General features: G+C 41.8%; 1 protein-coding gene across 15 annotated transcripts in view; it reads right to left on the bottom strand.

Moving 5' to 3' along the window:
• The window catches only part of LOC121895562 (ERC protein 2-like), a 156,541-nt gene that overhangs the window by 26,551 nt on the left and 109,960 nt on the right, over positions 1 to 20,030 (bottom strand). For 14 of the 15 annotated variants that reach the window (XR_006095807.1, XR_006095806.1, XM_042408834.1 and 11 more), the window contains 3 exons: positions 18,836 to 18,983; positions 12,918 to 13,079; positions 8,676 to 8,741 (listed from right to left, as the gene is read on the bottom strand). Coding sequence is in view for 13 of the 15 variants with exons in the window: in XM_042408834.1 (XP_042264768.1) it covers positions 8,715 to 8,741; positions 12,918 to 13,079; positions 18,836 to 18,983 (337 nt within the window). In the remaining 2 variants the exon portion in view is untranslated. Of the gene's footprint in view, positions 1 to 8,675; positions 8,742 to 12,917; positions 13,080 to 18,835; positions 18,984 to 20,030 lie in introns of those variants that run through there. The other variant, XM_042408841.1, reaches the window with a different exon arrangement.

A 20,030-nucleotide genomic window follows, 5' to 3' on the forward strand; every position in this document is an offset into this window, starting at 1 on the left:
ATAGCCCATGTTATGAAGCCTCTGCGCTGACTCTGCACTGGGATGACTTTCAGTGAGAGGAAACAGGTAAATTCCTGTTAGTTTTCCTCTTCAATTCTACAAGGAGTGTCCAATAGCAGCTCTGACATTTCTAGAATAGGGAAAGAAAATAGTGAAATTCCTTCTGCTATTACTTATTAAAATACATTTAGTGTTATTTCTCCGCCACAGTGTTTCCATGTGTGTCAATCTTGATCATAAATGTTAGCTTTCTATTAGGCGATTTAAGTGTATGTATGTCTGCATATGTGTGTGTGCAGCGGCCCCGGAGTTGAGGCATCAAAAGTGCTGTATGTTGCAGGGTGTGATATCCTTGGGTGAGTGGTATGATATCACTAGTGATCAAGGGTCACATATAGTAAAGTCAGCAGGTGTGAATCCTCCAGTTTGTAGCAACACCCACCCCTCCCACAGCACCCCCGTATCTAACCCTGCCTCCGAGCAGCAGCCACGTCTATGATTGGCAGCCTAGGGGTGGGTCTATATGTTAAAAACACAGTTTGGAGAACAACAGAGGCCTTACCCAAGACCTGAGGCTGTGTGGTATTTTTAGTGCTTTCAGTGTGTGTATGTGTGTGTGCGTGTGTGTGTGTGTGCATTTGTCTATGTGTGTTTGTTAAAGAGAGAGAGAGAGGGGAGCACAGGAAGTCTGAGGAAAATAACAGGTTTAAAGTGAAAAGGCTGTGATTCCCCTTTCTCTGTCTCCAAATCCCTATACTTCCCTCCATCAGTGCCTCTTTGTGGATGTTCAGACTTTCTCTTTGGGATGTAATCCGGCTTGAACAGGGGATCTGACCTCCAGAGCATCCCACTGAGAGTTCCCTTATGCACAATGATTTTGCTCTCTATCTCTCACCCAACCACCCACACATGCATGCACCCCCCCCCCCCCCCCCCCCCCCCCCCACACACACACACACACATACAAACACACACAAATGTTCCCAAGTGGTTCCACAGGTGCGAGTTTCTCCTGAGGGAAGGGCTTTTGTGTGCTGCCATCTCCATAAGCTCACTAAACACCCTTATAATCCTGCCAGGATCTCCCTCTCTATCTTTTTCTCTTTCTCGATCTCTCTTTTACACGTATACACACACACACACACACACACACACACACACACACACTAACACACACAATGATCTGCATTTCTAATATTCTTGGTTTCTGTCAGCCAGCCACAAAAATACTTGGATGTATCTTGTGGCAATGGGATTCAAAGAAGCGATGGAGATAACTGATAAAGAGTTAAACGGAGAGAAAAAAAGGAAGGAAAAAGAGGTGAAAAATAGCGACAGCTTGAGGTGTACTGATTTATGACTGTGGGCTGGCTCAGTCAGCACAGGGCTGGCTGAGCCAGCACAAGGAGCAAACCAGAAAGGAGTTTACAGACACAGACTGAATCACACCTGGCTTGTCCAGACAGAGAGGGGAGGGTGAGGCGGTTCAGTAAGAATATTTCATATCGACATACCGTATCCAATAGCTTTGACTGTTTCAATAATGTTTAAAAGACCATGCAAATTTGCATACTGTATATATACTAAAGCAATCAGGATAAGGCAATTTTTGAGGATCAATATTACTTAAAGCTAATCTGAGATTATGAAACTCAGCAAGTGAATCAGTGGTCATAAATGAGAAAACACTATAGTGTAATTTCATTTAAATACCTGAGAAACAAAAATAAATGTGTATTGTCTTCTGGCAGACATGTTTGTGCACTTGAACTGAAACACCCAACAAGTGTTAAATTTTACTAAAGTTAGCTAACAATACTAAACAAGCATGACTGGAAGAAACACTTAACCACCTCATTGTAGCATCATGCTTCACTTATTTAAGATGGTGAGGTCAGAGCACTGAGCAGTGCACAAGAAAAAAAGAGGAGACACTGACATCATCTCTTGAATCGGGAAGATCTATGAGACTGTGTGAAAGAGGATTCTTCAAAAAGTGCTGGGACCAAAATTCATAATGCCCTGTGTCGTTTACTGTTTTTTCTTTGGTTTTTCTCCAAATATATCAATATCTCACAAAAACAATCTGGAACTAAATTGCTGATAAAATGAAATCCTTAAATAATACTACTGTAAAACTCATTTTAAAAAGTAACTAAAATAAAAGTAACTAAAATAACCTGGATAGCACTGGATACCATGACTACAGTACCAGCCGCTCAGAATTGCTGCCCCCAGCCGGCTGCCAGCCGGATATATCCATTCTCCATTCAGATACTGTAAGCATAGATGTGTATGGGCCCTGTTATGGACCAGCCAGCAGTTCTAGGCGGCTGCATCTGTAGTGATAATCAGGGTGTTGCACACTTTTTGAAATCAAATTTAATGCTTTTTAAGACCCTTTAAAGACCTTGGCAGAGAACATTTAATACCCTTTCCACAGCAAAACGAATGCACGTTAGGGCTGAACTTTATGTCTGAAATCAATTTGACAATATTAATGGGGATATTTTTGCACGCAATGAACTGTGTCCCACTGTTACACTTTACATTAGTTAATCCTGTTACCTTTGTGAGAGCAGGTGGCAGCCTGTCGAGAACCAATAAAAAAAATTATCACAAAAAGAAAGAGCTGGACTGGACTGAGTCACAACTGCAGACCAAACCATATTTAAATAAGTGAATCCTGTGGGGAAGTATATTTCTCATGCAACTAGGCATCACCTCAAAATTTAAGACCTACCATAATTAAAAAAGACATTAAAAGACTAAAAAGACTTTTGAAGACATTTTATGACCTTAAATTCTGAAAGTCTAATTTAAGACTTTTTAAGGATCCGCGGGAACCCTGATGATGCCCGGGCTCAATGCCCACTGTGGCTGGAAGAGGATGCTGACTTAGGCCATGACCAACGACCAAAGGACAAATCCTATTTTGGTCCGAGTTGGCTGGTTTGGGTGAGAGAAAGATCTATGACTCTAGAAGTGAGCGTTAGAGGAGAGGCCTCTGAATCACCACCAGTGGATAGCAGACCTATAAGGGGGCAGTTGAGCAGAGATGAGACAATCTACTGACTGCCAAGCTCCTCAGATCTGTATTTATTAGCTGTGCTGCCCTCCACCTGCTGTGCTGCCCACACGTAGATTCATTCCGATTAGATGAGCACATGCATTCAAATTTTCACAGCATGGACAAACACTGATGAGTGGGGATTTACCGGTGATCATGGTACTAGAATTACAAAACCAGACTATTAATCTTCGTTCCTGAACATTTGCAGGGATTGTGTGTGTGGCCTTGTCTTAGCGTGTGTAATGAGTGTGTTGTGGGTGGGGAAAGGGAGCTTACTCAGACAAACTGCCTTATGATCCAAACATCAGGTGTCTAACTGTCCTCTCCTTCACACAACTTCAAGAAAACCACAAAAAAAACAGGAATAAACTTGCCTGTCTCATAACATTGCCCTTCCTTCCTTTCCTCTCACCACCACCTCCTCCTCTGTCTGCTGGGGCTGAAGAAGTGTCTCTGGGTCTTGTCTGTCTACAGCTTCACATCATGACAGTGACAAAGCAACTCTATCACTGCTTTTCATTTGCCTACTTAAATGTAATAATGTGTGTGTCCTTTTTGAAGTTCAATACATCAATTAATCATAATGCCAAAGTATAACTAGAGTAAATAAATGACCAAGGTGATTGGAATGTGTTTTGTTTGTCTTGCCTCCGTTGCACAATGTATTATTGCATAGATGACGTCTTTAATTTGTCTGGCTTAAAAACTAATAACGGGGTTTCAACTGCATTGGTGGTAAAATTTGAGCACTTTTAACATAAATATTTTGTTATCTTTCAAGAACTACAGAACCCACTAGTCTTAGACATGGTTGTGCTGTCAAAATGTCATGGGAGGTGTCATTTTTGAATGCTAACAACATAATTGTTTTGCCCATGTTTCTCTTCACACACAGACACACAGCACTTTGCACGTTCACAAGAAGAGGGGGGGGGGCGGTTGGAAAATAATCCAGGTGTTGGTTCAGGGTGCATTGAAATAGATACACATACAGCACACTCAGATGTCAGTTCTCAGGTGTTGCTGACTTCTCTCCACTCATGTTAAACCTAGTGGAACAACCTTTGACCTCACAGATTGATGATGCTGACAGCTGGCTGAGGGATGGCCTCGGTCAGACGCCTCTTCTGACCCCCAAACTGTGGTTCACTGGTCACCAAAGAGACACGGCGCAGCACAGCTACACACATGTACGAAGAGACACCCACAAAACCAAACATTACCCATATGCAAATACAAGCGCGTACTCACACGAGCACACATGCTTACACACAATCATACATACAGGTTGAACTTGAAGAAAGTCAAATTCAAAGCCGACTAAGACCTTTTATGACCAGCGAGAAATGCAATTTTCAAAATACATTCAAGCAAAAAAAAAAGTGAAGTAAATGACAACTTCCTATTAAAAACCTAAGTTGAATGTACGGACGTAGTTTACTGTTTTGATGGCATGTGTCATTGTCTTGTTTTGTTTCCTGACTGTACAGAATAGCTTCCTGACAGAGTTGTGTTGAAAACACGGTGCAGATATTTCTTCAGGCGACTTGTGAAAATACATGCCATCAGCCAAGCTAATTAATGCGTGGGGTAATAGCTGTTTATACTGGAGATTCAACCTGGCACACAGAGCAGAAAAAGTGACAGGGCCGGCTCGTCCATTTAAGACGGCAGAATGGCTGAATTCTCTTTGGAGGCCAGTCATGATTTAAAACTTTATGATAATTCAATAAACATGATAAACATGATGTTTAAAGCATTGTTTACTGTTGAAAAATAGGAAATATGAAAGATATGAGAAACAGACATTCAACTGTAAACTGTTATCATTATAGCTATGAAACTGCTGACACAAAGAGGTGATTTAATTTCCCACAAAAAGAAGAGTCATCTCAACTGCTGCAGGCCAAAACTGTTGTGATCTTAGCTGTAGAACTGTGGTTACGGAAAACTAACGTCACCTCTAACAGCCATTATTGAATCACTTCTGGTGCACTGCATTTATGATTTGAAGCTCAATTTCAATTACATAAATCAAGAAATCTACAGAAATGAAAAGAAGCCTATATGGCCAAATTTTATTTTGTTTACAAGAAAAAAAAAAGCATAACCTTTACAAAAAAACTAACTTTTTCAGATTTCTATAGGACCTATGAAAAAGTTTGTGTTTTTTCCTATATTTAATTTCAATACCGGGTTAGCATACAGTAAGGGCAGTGGTGGAAAAACCACTGGAATCCTTTACTGAAGTAAAAGTAGTAATACTACACTATGAAAATACTCCATTAGCAAAAAGTAAAAGTTTTCATGATGGAGAAAAAAATGGCCCCTGTAAATGTCGTATTATTTCACACTATATTACTGGATTTAAATTTTTATCATTACTAATACATTAATGTGTTGAGTGTGAGTCCATTTCAATTATTCTCTAAACTATAGGGTAGTTCAATCTATAAAATGCATCATATTCCATAAGATGATCATATGTTTTGTGTGTAAAATCTTAATCTGTAAGGTAACCAGCAAATATATCTGTCAAATCATTTAAGTGGAGTAAGTTTTATGGACCTATATGATACGTATAAGTACATAAGTAAAGTACAAGTACCTCAAATATGCACTTAAGTACAGTACTTGAGTAAATGTACTTACACTGAGCAAGGTATAATTTAACAAGATAAATCCTGCTTTAAACTTATTTTTGCTCAGCAGGATAAACACATCATAATGGGCTTATCTGTACATAGTGTCCCTATTAGTGTTCCAGTTCCCCACAAAACTCCAGACAGAAAGTAAAGGGGCCACCAGATGCCTCCCACAGGCCACCGCTTGTGGGGGATCTAACCTCTTGTCAACCAGTTCCCTGCTTCCATGGTTGCTGTAGTTGTTTGAGTTCATGAGTTTCATAAGCTGTCAGTTCAGTTTTGGTAGTAAGGAACACTTGGGCTTGAAGGTAGAGCCAAACAGCCAGAGTCTGGCAACTGAGAGACAAGCACGAGCATTTCTGTGACACACTAGCTAAATAGTATTTCAGAATAATAAATCGGATTAAGAATCTGCTGCCCAATCTCACTTTCCCTGAACTCATACTCTACTTTCAGATTTGCTTAAGGCTTGCATACACACATGAGTGGAATACTTACAGACATACACAGTGTAGACACAAACACTGCATTCAGTACAAACACAGCATGGGCAAATGAAAGCCATCTTCTTGACTTGTTTTAACCTGAACAAGGCCTCACTCCTTCCTGCATGCACACACACACATGTACACAAACATATTTCTGTCCCCACTTGGAAAGCCTCTCAGCTTCTTTTCGCTTCATTCAGTACAAATAACTTCACGGTGGGATAAAAGCATAATGTTTCCAGAAAACCTCTTCCCCCCACTCTGCTTCACTCTTCTGGCCCCATGTTCTCTCTCACTTTTTCCTCCAACCCCCTTCTCTTGTGCTCTCTGTCCAAAAGGACATTCTTATTTCATTAAAGGGGGGTCTGGGAGGCCAAGAGGGTAAACAAAACCTCTGTAATCAACAGCAGGACATACACAACCACAATGAGCCAATCAGAGCCCAGTGTTCTCTAAGACAGAACCATAGCTAACCAATCCAAATCCACACCTGGACGCTTACAACTCGAACTTGCCAACTTAAACTCAGCACTTAGGTTTGTGTGGAATTCAAAATGTGGCCTCGCACTGGGAGTCAAGGTTATCCATAAGAAACACCAATCAAAGCAAGCATGCATGCATGCAAGGACACTGATACACACACATACACACAGACACACAGATCCCCGGCTATTTGTCTATCAGTGCTGTCATCTCTGTTTGCTCACATTAGGGAGGGCTCACTCAGGGACAGGATATGGGGATTAGGTCTGGCCTTATTGCGCTGTAGCTACACACCGCTAAATGGCTCCCATCTGTTCTCCCATAGAGGATGGCTAATACACGTTAGCTGCGCTCACGTAGTGCACTGCCAGAATAACAGCAGTGGATAGATGAGCAGCACTGATATCGCTAGCCACAACACCACTCTGCGCTAAAGGCTAATGTGCCTGGCTTATTCTATTAGATTGGGATAAGAAGAACTAATACACACCCACACACATTTACACACATGTATACACATGCCATCACGATATCTGATTGGAGATACTGAAGCAGTAGGCTAGTCACGGGTCCAAGTCTAGGTTTACCTTGAAGGAATATACGTTAAAGCAGTGCATGCTAAAATCTGGGGAGAGGTGGAAAGAACAGAAGTGATGGAAAAAGATGGAGAGATGGAAAGAGAGGGAGAAAGGGGGCAGTGTGGTCTGTTTCATTACGGTGAATCCTGACACTGCTGCATTCTCAGCACACATGGACTGGATTATAGGCTATGTGGGCTGCTCCGGCACTGTATAGCTCAGCAATGCTCTCTTGCACACATACACACACTTGCAAACGCACACACAAACATCACGACTAAACACACACAAGCTTTACACTGCAGGAAGACAAACCATTTGCTCACACACAAGCTATAGGACTCTTAATCCCAAAAGCAGTGCTAGGGCAAAGTGCACAACTACTAAGATATTGAGGTTAGAGAGAGAATCTGCTTGTGATGGTCCACCTGTGGATTACTGGGGGAAAAGAATGAGATGCACTGGAAACTATGAGTATACCATGCCTGGTTTTCTCTCTCATTCCCACATAAATACATAAGCACCCTTTTTCTCTACCTTTCTTTCCACGTCTCTCTTTCTCAGTCTCTCATCTCTCACATGTATATTTATAAATCTTTTTTTTTTTCTTTCTGTCTCTCTTTCTCTTACACACACATGTATTAGCTCGGAGCAAAATTTAACCCTCCCTGCACAGACCTCTTTCTGCACGTCTGCGTTCAAAGGCATCTTGAGTCTATGGGGGGGCTTCGATATAAACCCCCCCAAAACAGGAATTATCCTTTATGACTCTGCATTCTTCATTTTATGCTTTTTCAGCTTGCAGCCTAAAAAAAAAAAGCTTCATGACTGTTCTGTGTTGTATTGTAATTAACTACCCCACACACTGGCACACAACAGGGTGGGGTAGCGCGGTAAAATTTTACTATGACTGAAAAAGCAGAGCGCAGAGAGACAGACTCGTCCATCTCTGGTTTTTCTCACTGTGTCGTTTTTATCACCTCTGGACCCTTGTACGCTCGCTTTAGGCTGCTTGGTGTGTATAGATCTAATACCACACAGTTACCTATATGGCCACAGAGTGTGTGCACAGCATGCGGCACAACCAACATATGAGGCTTTAACAGAAAGGCAGCCATAAACCTCTGAATCAACTGAGGCTCTTTACTTGACTGAACTTCATAAGCAATGGGAAAAGGAGCCGGGTTCTATTACACTCTCTTCTGTCAGAGTTGGGTAATGGTGTGGTTATTGTGGTACCATCAATGTTCCCGGCTAATGGTTACTCTAGCCCACTGAAGGCTATTGTGTAGGAGATCATTAAAATATCTGGAGCAGATATACAGTATAGTACTACACCCTGGCAAGGAGTAGATTAACTCTAAAATTGGTAGAAAAATGTGGCAATAGCTGTGCAATAGAAACTCACTGTGAACAAATGGATGCAGGGTTCCCACGGTGATGGCCATCATGCCCATATTCCCTCCTCATCATCCTGAGAGAAAAGGAAGGGAAAAATGTAACCGTCATTATCCATCCATTAATAATTACAGTTTACATGTAGTCAATAATTTAATTTCAAAAGACACCAAAAATTGCATGTATGTGGCTAAAGACGGCTTCCCTTTAAAACCAAGTATTTATTGTACAAACTCCGGCCCAGCGGTTATGTCTTTACAAGTAGAGTCTCATTGCCTATGGTCCTCCTAACCCCCTTTGGGTTTTAATCAAAACAATCCTATTCATGTTCCTCATTCAGAAAAACTATGTATGATATCATGAAATGCTTTCCGCACTGTGATTGTTAGGAACCAATAACTAAACACACAAGGGGTTTCCTTGGGGCTGAAACTGTGCAGACAAGAGCCCTGCTAACAGGGAGGCTAATTCACTCAGACACTAACATTACAATGGTTAGCATGAGCTGGCAGCCCACTATAGCCAAGCCCTTGCCTGCGTAATGCTAAACTAGAGTTCGGCAAAGCAGAGTCTGTGTTAATGCTACACAAGAGCAAAAAACACAAGGGTCTTGGCTGCAGTCCACGGTGACTTTGGGTGGACTGAGTGGTTGTGACAAGCTCGGTAAACTCAGTAGGCTACACCTACAGTAAGCAGCTAAGCTATAGATATAATGGCCTTTCAGTTGAACATGCTAGATGCTAAATGCTAGCATGCAGTGAATGGCTGTGACAGGCCCTGTAAACAGAGCCAGACCTATAACCACTCATTCTGCCAGGTTAAACACACACACAGGCGTGCGCACACACACACATACACACAAACAGGCCAAATACCATGTGCTACTTCTCATAAACTTGAAGCAGGCAGCATGTTAAGGCTTAGAAAAAAGAACAACAACCCAAAAGAAAAGGTTGTATAATTCTGACTCTGATAAACACTTTATGGCTGTTTTCTGTTTCCTTCCGAGGTTGCTGCCAAGTATCTGGCGGTGGTGCTGGCATGGCTAAATGAGAACAACATGGACACAACATGCCCGTCATACTGCACACACTCCATGCTGAGACACAGACCTGGAGAACATCTCATGAGGCTAAATCCACTTCCTATGCTTGTCTCCTACAATTAGATTTCACCTGTTCTTCTGAAGTCCATCACAGATTAAGTAGAGGACAGGGAGCATAGTTAGAGGATTGGGATGGACCCACTAACTGTCTGTACCAATGAGCTTTGAATGACATGTGGTTTGGCTGTATGGACAACCTACTCCAGTGCATGCATTTATGCTTACATGTCTTGAATGTGCCAGCTGGGTGTGCATGTGATGTGTATGTGAGCAAATGCAAATGCAATAAAATAAATAAATTAAAAAAATGCAATGTGTGGTTGCTCTCATGTTATTCATGGCACTAGCTGAATCTTGGAAATCCATTGTGGTCTCCGGGGTGAGCATGCAGACCCTCTTCATCATCATTATCATTATCATCATCAATCATCCTTCTAGTGGCGTTCCTGGACCCAGCAATGCACTGAACCACCGGCCTGGCCGCACTCAATATTACATTTGCAATGGGAAAGATGGAAGGAGAGAAGGGACCGAAGGGATTAATGAAAGAGACAGGGAGACGTGGAGAGAGGTGGGTGGGAAGAAAATACACCCGGAAGAACTGTGATGTTAAAGGAGTAAAAAAAAAAAAGAGGGGGAAGAGGCGTGATAAAACAAAATGAGTGGCAAAAAAAGTGTAAAGTAAAGAAAGCAAGATGGAGAAGAGACAAAATAATAGAGAGGAAAGGGAGGGAAACACAGAACAAAGTGTTGAAGAAAAACAAATAGAGTAATTAATCACATTTAGATGAAAGAAGGAGATTAAAGGAGATGTGGAGTCCTGTGTTTGGAGGGAAAACAGTCTCAATTCAGGGACTTTAGTGACATCCAGACTGTGTGACCTGACATACCCCATCAACACTGCACACACACACACACACACACACGCAGACAAACACACACCTCGGGGCCCTTGCCCTGACCTCTGCTGAACTTCCCCATGAGGTCAAAGATCAAATATGAGGGAAAGCCATGAGGTGAGACTGACCTCTGCCAACAGGGTCTGTTGTTTGTTGTTTTTGAAGTGTGTGTGCTTGACACAAGAGGAAGAGCTACAGAGAAAAAACTTGCCAAAATAATAATCTGTTTAGCTGTAGCTTATGGACAGAAGGGGGTGGCGACATCTTGATACACATCATTGATATGGACATTTTGTTCCCATGCCTGGTGTCAGCATACTTAGCTAGATCTAAGTCATTTGCAAAATGACACTTTTGTATACAGTGTCTTTCTTTTCACTTTTCCTCAAACGCATGTAACGCGTGAACTGTCACAGTTGCCTTTTATAGACATAAAAATTCAACTTTTAAGAGTATAATTCAGCCAATCAACACAGATTTATGAGTTATTTTGTTATTCCCTACATTCTTAACAATATTTCCCAGCAACCCTAATAATACTTTCTTTGCTAGGCTTTTTCAGTCCAACTTGAAAAGTTGAAATATCACTTGGAGAGAGCTACTGTTTCATATGTCAAACACTATAAACATTGCTGCAGTAAAACAGTGCTGGGTAGCCATACTGCAGGAAAGATATTTATAAGTGAAAAGTAAAAGGGGTAATGTGTGATACTAAAAAGTGACCCCCTGCAGCTCACAGTTTAATATGAAGCCTGCCGTGGTTACAAGTATTCTGCAATACAATAGAACAATGCAGAGACTTAATGGCTCGATAATATTATTTTAGCAATTTAGATATGAAACATAACATAACATAACCTATAACTACACAGCAAGAATTTAGAAGTGGTCCTTATGGGATTATAAGGTGGTTTTAAGTGTTAAGCTATGTTCCATGTGATCAGTTTCCTCACTCTTAATGTTCATATACTAAAGTGTGAATGCCATAAATATCTTAAAATTAGATGCAGATTCATTCTTTAGTTGAGAAAAAGGATGCAAATGTTCATAAATAATTCAAAAATATACCCTACTGTAATATACTGTATAACTCAAGTGTGTCTGAGATTCTTGAGTGAAAAGTGTGCATATGGATGTCAGTCAACACCAGACCCTCACATTCTTTTAGGAATCAAAAATAGAGTCCTCACACAGATGTAAACTGGCTTAAAGAATATTAAAACCAGCCACGCTGTCTTCTTACCTACAGCTAAGCATGGGGTGATGCATGGACGGGATTGTGTGCTTGTATGCACGTGCGCGTGTTTGGAAGGTATTAAGTGGAGGGAATCCCCAGTGCATGTTTGACTCCAATTTAGACAGCAGTTTCAGAGACATTCTAGAAACATGTAATAGTGCATATCTGATAGAACAGATGTGGGAATTTAGACTCGAGTGGAAATCCCCAAGTATTTGTCTTAAACCCTCAAACAAATACACACGCATTTCATCTTTATAATTTGGAATCCCCCCCCAATTGCAGCCTCTTGACAACAATAGAGCTGGGATGCATTTAAATAACTAGAAGCTTTTATCAGCTAATGGAAAGACAGTGAAATCATCTCTGTCATTCTTTGAAAACGGCTTTCTCCCGATAGCAATATCATCTGGTTACATAGTGTCAACAAAGACTCAGGTGTGCATCTCCAAATGTGCGTATATATACACACACACACACACATATACAAGCATGCACATGCCTACGCCATGCACACAAGCACTTTGTGCTGATAACAATAACAGTTTGTTCTTCTTCAGCTGTCTTCAAACAGACACATTAAGTCTGTCCTCGGGGCAGTCTGGATATGATACTCAGACAAGACTGAATATGATACTCAAAAGGAGCTTGTATGAGAGATGAATGATATATAAACTAATCTCGCATACAGATCCCATCGATCATAAATGCTCATTTGGCAGCTCTCCCCTTCAGGCCCCTTATCTAAATGATATGAATAACTCTGACTTGGCAGGAAGTATCAGGGTTGAGGGAGAAGAGACAGGGGAAATTTTGTGCTGCCTGGTCTGACCACAGCTGACTGGTGGCAGCGCTGACAAATATGAAATTGCATCAACTTTAAAAGCATGAAGATGAGAGCCCGCAACATGTCAACTTGTGTAAACAAGCAAGGGCTTTAAACTGGTTGGCTGGCGGTTGAAAGTGTGCCTTTGTGTGTGTGTGTGTGTGTGCGTGTACATTCATATTGACCTGGTCCATAGGGGGTCTGTGGTTGGCATGGGGGGGCCCTCTCGGCAGGCTTCGGTGATGCACATTTGCTGGATGCAAGTGGTGAGAATGGTGAGGATGATGCTGGGGGTGGATGTGATCTTCCTCATAGTTATCCGCTATCATCTTCATTCTGCTCTGAGTCTGCAAAAAAAGGAGATAAACAAGAAACTCTGTAATGTATAATTATAACATGCGTAGACTAGGCCATTCATTACCCCAACACTGCTTATTTGTTCCTTGAAAATGTTCTCGGGGTCTGATTAGGCAGAAGGAATCTTGGTTAGTGGGAAAGCATCAAAGATGATAAAAACAGTGCCGCTAACGACACTTGACAGGTCATAAATTGAGTGAGTCGGAGTGCCTGATGAAAATATCGTAAGGCTGTCAAATGTCAACCATATTGCAGATTATCATTTAATTGGATTAGACAAATCATAGTAAGAACAGTTAGTGAGTGTTTCATGTAGCCTAAGGCCACAGGCGTTCTGGCCCGAGTGAAGCACTCACATTTTAGATGTCATTGATTAAAATTACACACAAATATGCATCTTTCTGCATGCCTGTAAATGGGCAAGTATGACTGTGTGTCCTTTGTTTGTATGTGTGTGTGTGTGTCGGCGCATCTGTGTGAGTGTTTGTGGAAGAGGCTGTCATACTGCCAACATCATTGCTTTAGAGAGAGATAACAGCCTAGGCTGACTAACATTAACAATCAGCTTAACTTCAGTGAGGCCAGCTGTCTGGGAGATAGACAGAGACAGAGTGGGTGCAGATGTATTGACAGGCTCAGCTTTATTCCCTTAACTACAGATAGTCCCCCTGAGGGCGGACATGACTGAAGAACAGGAGGTGGGATTGTGTACGGGATGAAGATGATTCGAAGGAAATATATGCACAAACCTCTCTTCCAAAATGTTGCGGCTTGTCTTGTTTAAATGAAAGACAGCCATGGTAGTAAGAGACAGAAAGCCTGAGTCAGCTGCGAAGATAGGAGGGAGATGCGGCCTGGGGACATTGCCGCTGAGATAAGGAGCTAAGGCCTAATGACTGAGGAAATGAGCCAGTCAGGATCACAGGAGAGGATGTGGCTGGTATTAAAGAGGTTAGCAATTAGCTTAAATTGGAGAAGAGCTACTTAGATAAGGCGAGAACACTGACACCCTGGCGAGAGGGAAAGAAAGAGAGAGAGATAAAGATGAAGAGTGAGGAAGGCTCAGACAGACACCAGACCAGTGTTTAGAGCAGTTAAAGGCTAGATAGAGGTGTACGGCCCTCCTTGACCTCAGGTGTTCACACTAGCAGGTGCGGCTGGGTGGGGTTGGGCCGGCTTCAATGCAACAGTTACAGAGCTGACACCTGTCATTGAGGACAAGGACAATTACTATCATATACAGTACCATGCAGCTGATGAATCCACTGTACTGCTCCAATTGTGTAGGTGCTTCCATCCAGACTCTTCTACTGTACAGTGCTAAATACTATAGTTGAACTGTCATGGAGAAATATTTTCAGACAGTGGCAGAGGGTCAAAAAAGCTAATATGTGTTTTGTCCTTGCTGCTGATCTAGTAAGAACCACATTACTTATTCCCGCTCATCCAATTACAACAATATAGAGTAGCATAAGAAGCCAAAAGTGCGCATGTGTGTGTATGTGCGTGTATTTAATATTTAATGACTGAGACACAAACACAAATCAATGAAGTGATGAGTTGCTTCTGGAAGAGTCTGATTGTGTGGTCAGGATTAGGGTTGGGAACCGAAAACAAATTCCAAATTAGAAGCGATTCTAATCTGGTGATAACCCTTTATTATTGCAAACAAGGGCTATATATCTGCAAGGACATGGCTATCTGCCAGGACCTGTCTATGTCTTGCATCAACGCAACAGTGTGTTGATTTGTTCAGATATGAGCGTGCATGGCTAACGTCACAACAGTAGTGAAAGATGGACTGTGGTAAAAGTTCAGAAGTGTGGCTTTGCTTTATTAAAGAAAACAACACGGCGAAGTGCAATGCATGTGGGAAGCTAATTAGCTGTAAGTTAGGTTCATGGCTGAACGATTTTGAAAAAATATCTAATTTGACTGATATTGCAATTGCAATCCGATTTGCAATATTAGAGGGAACGATAAATTTTACATCTTCATTCTCATTTTCATTGAAAAACATAACATATAAGTCCAGATGAAACGGCATTTCGAGAGTATCTAACTTACGTGTGTCGTAATGAGTCTTGGCTCTGTGCTGCTAAAAGTTAAAGATTGATTGATGGGTGGATGTCATGATATTATTGATTGAAATTGGTTGGTTCATGGCAATGTAAGCACGTTATATTTTGTTTTACAAGAAGAAAACATGACTGGATTTTGATTTTTTTGGGGGGGTGCATATATTGTTATTGTTGAACAATATGACAAGGATGTAATCTAAAATGGTTTTGAAGGCAATTTTCATTTCATCTTGACTTTAAAGTGATTATTGTGTGATTTTTGTGGGGATCTGTACCAAACAAAGATGTTTTGTTAAATCTGTAGAATATGAGGCCAGGACATCTCTGCAGCACAACAGTATTTAATTTAAAATGGTATTTTGACAAACATTTCACCTTTAACAAATATTGCAGATATTTATTGTTCAGCCTTAGTCAGGTTTCACAGTAAATATGATCAAACATTTCAGGCAGCACGGTGTCAATCTGAAAGAATGTTCAGTGTTTGATGTCTTGTGGTCTCCAAGCTCAAGTGTGTCATCAGCCAGCGCCTTGTGAGAACCTCCAGTAGAGCTAGAGATATCAAGCCATGACACACTGTTCTCTTTAGCAACAAAGGGAAGACCGAGGAGTGACAAATACCAGTGTCCACAAGAAAAAGTATGAGCTAACTGTTAAAAATACTTTGAATTTACTTATTTTAATGAAACAATAAAAGTCAAAGTGAATACTTACAAAAATAAAGATATTTTTGTTATGTAAACATTTGATCTCTTTTTTTTTTACCATATTGGAATTGAAACTGGGAATCGATAAGAACCTGAATCAGAATCAGAATCGATAAAATTCAAACAATACCCAACCCTAGTCAGGATACCCCACATTTGGCTATCCAGTTCATTCAAACAGACAGGCACACATGTGGAAATGCACACACATACTCTCTTCTTACAGACATTTTCCTGTGTGCATGTACAAATTAGGTGTGTGCATATAAAATGTAGTGGAATGTGTGTCTTTTAATTAGTGTTAATTAGTGGTTTTGCAGAGTAAACAGCTCTATAATGGCCTCCAGACTGCCTGTACATCAGGCAGCCTGGAATGGGCACAGGTGGCACTACTGAGGAAGAGTAGAGCAAGGTAGAGGAAAGGAGAGGAGAGGAAAGGAGAGGAAAGGAGAGAGGAGGGGAGGAGAGGAGAGGAGAGAAGGGAGGGGAGGAGAGGAAAGGAGAGGGAAGGGGAGGGGAGGAGAGGACAGGAAGAATCCATTATGGTTAGAGAAGTCATTGAAGACATTGGCATCTCATACCATAACACATTTTTCCTATACTGTATGTCTGTCTGTGTCTGCATGTGTATCAAAGTGCAGTGGCTGGCGTAACATGGCAGTGATGATCCCTCTGCTGTGCTCGCAGCTGCATCCAAACCTCAATTCGAGCCCTCTGTAAATCATAAGCCTGTCCTGATTAGAGCAGAGTTTTATTAACACATATGGACACAGAAGGCTGACAAGACAGGCCTTAAACGCAAAGGCAGATGGGGAAAGTCTGCACAATCTTCACAACACTTTCTTTATTCTTTATTTCTTTGATCCGGTCTGTGTGTGTGTGTGTGTGTGTGTGTGTGTGTGTGCAACATTGCTAGGCTATCCCAGTAAAAATTGAGTAACACAGTGACCCAGCTCTAAGCAGGCAGATTATTTTACATAAGCCTGTGTCTATGGCACACATATGAGAACACAAAATCCATCTTTTCAGCATAGAGAGAGGATGGATGTTCAAGTGTGTCCAAAAAGAAAGGGAGAGAGTGAGACAGAGAGGCAAGAGAGAGGCAAAGTCACTGAAAATGACACACCATTGAGATTTACAAATTAATCTTTTCTCAGCTTCAAAGCACCAGAGACGTTTGGCCATCCATCACTAGGATGGGACCACTCCGAGAATTCCCACATGGGGACACATTTGTTCTGACTCTCTCCTCAGGAAGTCTAAACACTACACTTTTCATGTGTGTGTTAGTGTGAGTGTGTGGCTCGCCCTCAAAGGCTAGCAAACTGTCTGAGAAAGGAAAGTTTATCTTAGACCGCCTGCTTTATGAACACACACACACACAAACACACACGATGTTCCAAAAATGGGATGTGGGGAGGTCAGATAGGGCACTGCTATCTGTAAATCTATCTGCTGTCTCCAGATCAGCTTTCTCCTAAGAGACTCTGAGTCCCATAATTCTTTGGCATTTCCTGGTCAGTTTCCTTCCGCCATTGGCTGTTGAGGACCTGAGGAAGGCAACCTATCCTAATATGTGTGTCAATGGGTCAGAAGACAGAGAGCGGGTGTGTGTCACGTTGAACAACATAACCTCCAGAGAGCTCATTCTATGGAATGAAAGGAACCCAAGTAGTGTGAGGACTCCCTATAGGAATTACTTACCTTACAACCTCCTACACATGAATAGTTTACAAAGTCCCATACTTTTATAGCCCTAGTGCTAGGTGGCCATAGCACTGCCTGGTATACCTTTGCACTTAGCGGTAGTATTTACATGATTTTACATGCATGTGTGCCTTTTCAGAAGCCAGGTATGCATGTCTGGGAAAGAGGAGACAAAGAAAAAAATTCTGTGTAATTGCTGCCCACTCTTCTCCCATCCCTTCCTTCTTTTCTTCTCCTCTTTTCCCTTTTCTTCTCCACTCCTCTACCCCAGGCCCAGAGGCAACATCATTGCAATTAGAGCTCATCACATCATCAGGTGCACACTAACTGCTGGTTACCCAACGGGAAAACATGACGCATCCAATGGCGATAAACAGATAATAGGCTTTCCTTGAAATTCCTAGAATGGAATTACACCCCCTAGGAACTGTTTACCGTTTATGAGACACGAACAAACATAGATTGGCACTTAAATGCACACCCAGCCACTGCATCTGTTGACTTTTAAATGCACCAATGTTTCCCAGAAGCGCCTGTGACTCAGGAGACCGTATATGTGGACTCCCTGCTGTTGGCTCATTATCATTAGCATTCATGTTAGCTCAGTCACTGATGTGGTCTGACCAGACCTTAACGACCCACATACCTTCATCAGCCATGTTGAGCACTGGGGCAATATGGGAAATAGGTGTGGGTGCATAGGTATGCGTGTGAGCGTGTGGGGTGCTTTTGCGTAAGCTGACCAGAAGATATAAATCAGAAAAATATGCTGGTGACTCACCAGTGATACCAGTGTATTGCATCTAATCACTCTGGTTGCAACATTGTTGTTAAAACACTAGTTTTCCTCATGTGTTTGTGCCTGTATTTGGAATCACAGCTCCTGTGTGACTGGTTTGGCTTATGATGACTGAATACAGTTACTGTGGTTTGAGGCGGGGAAGTCTATTCTGTTTATTACCAGGAATTATTAACCTCTATCTGCTCCTGGTTTTAAAGTTCAAAAGTCTGCCCATGAGGCTGCTTTAATGCAGGCAAGGCTTCACGACCTCCAGCAGGTTTGAATTTGTAGCCCTGCTTTGATTCAAAAAAGCCAGAATCTGTCCCAAATGGTGACCGCAAGGGCAGGCACCATATGATTCATGCATAGACCAGTCAACCTCTTAGTCTATGAGCGCTGTAAGTTTAATTAATCGCTTATATCCGCACGTATAACTAGCTTGGTGGTCGCGTGTGGTGTGGTGGATGTACCTGCTGTTTGAGCTGGTGCATGAGCCTGTCCTTCTCCCTCTTTAGAGCCATTACTTCCTCCTGTGCTTTCTTCCGTTTGGAGGAGGATAACTCCAGCAGGGCAATGTTAGCATCCTTCTCACTGATGGCTGCCAGCAAAGCCTGCTGCCTGAGGGGGTGAGAGTGGGAAAGACAGTGTAAGACAGGGTAAAAAAAAAAAGGTTAACAGGAATGTTAACATAAATGGTCAAAATATTTTAAAAATGATTCATATTTATTCTCCAAAGTAAAAATGAAAAGTTGTTTTATAAGTAGAAGACAGACAGGTGGACTGCAAAGAGGTACAGACACAAAGCACCCACATCTGTAGCTGTGGGCCCTTGTACATGAGCAGCTGTCACAGTAAACTCACTCATTCCAGAGCTCATTTAAACTCAGACAGATTCCACAGAAAAGACAATCTTTGAAGTGGTCTGTTAGGTGCGGTATTAGTGGTACCACTGTGTGACTCACAAGCACGTAATAATGTAATAGACGTAATAGAGCAGACCGAGGAGGATATGACATCTTCCTTTTCTGACCGCTGGTTACCACAGTGTTTGTGTGTGTTTGTGTGTGTGTGTGTGTGTGTGTGTGTGTGTGTGTGAGTGTATATATACAAAGGAGGGGTGGGGGGTGGGGGAGGGAAATGACTCCACAGGTGCAGATGAAATTCATTATATACACACAACCGGACATACAAATTTATACCCCCAAGACACAGGAGGATTGCCTTGCGTAACCCTTCAAGAAAAGTCTGCGTCTTGGGAGCAGATTGGTGATGACTACTCTCATCGTCAAACAGGATGTCGTAAATCCAGTGTTGTGACAAACACACACTGCCATTGACCCCAGGCACACTGTAAAAAGTATGATTAAAAAAGAAAAGGAGACACGGACACATGAAAGAGAATACTGCATATAATCGGCCTATTTTGTAAAGTTCATCTGAATGACCGTCGCAGGAGTCTCAAGCTGTCTAACTAGTGTGTAGGCATTGAAGGTATTTTAAGTTGGATAAATATAACACGGCTGAACTCCAGACTCTTAAATTGCATTTGAAATTAGGAGGGCATTAAACCAGCATGGTAAGGTAATGTGTGGGTTTGTGTGAGGTAAGGGGAGGAGGAAGAGGAGGAGGAAGGCTGCATTCAAAATACACTTTGGACTCAATTAA

This window comes from Thunnus maccoyii, chromosome 4 (genome assembly GCF_910596095.1).
Source record: "Thunnus maccoyii chromosome 4, fThuMac1.1, whole genome shotgun sequence".
Classification (NCBI taxonomy): domain Eukaryota; kingdom Metazoa; phylum Chordata; class Actinopteri; order Scombriformes; family Scombridae; genus Thunnus; species Thunnus maccoyii.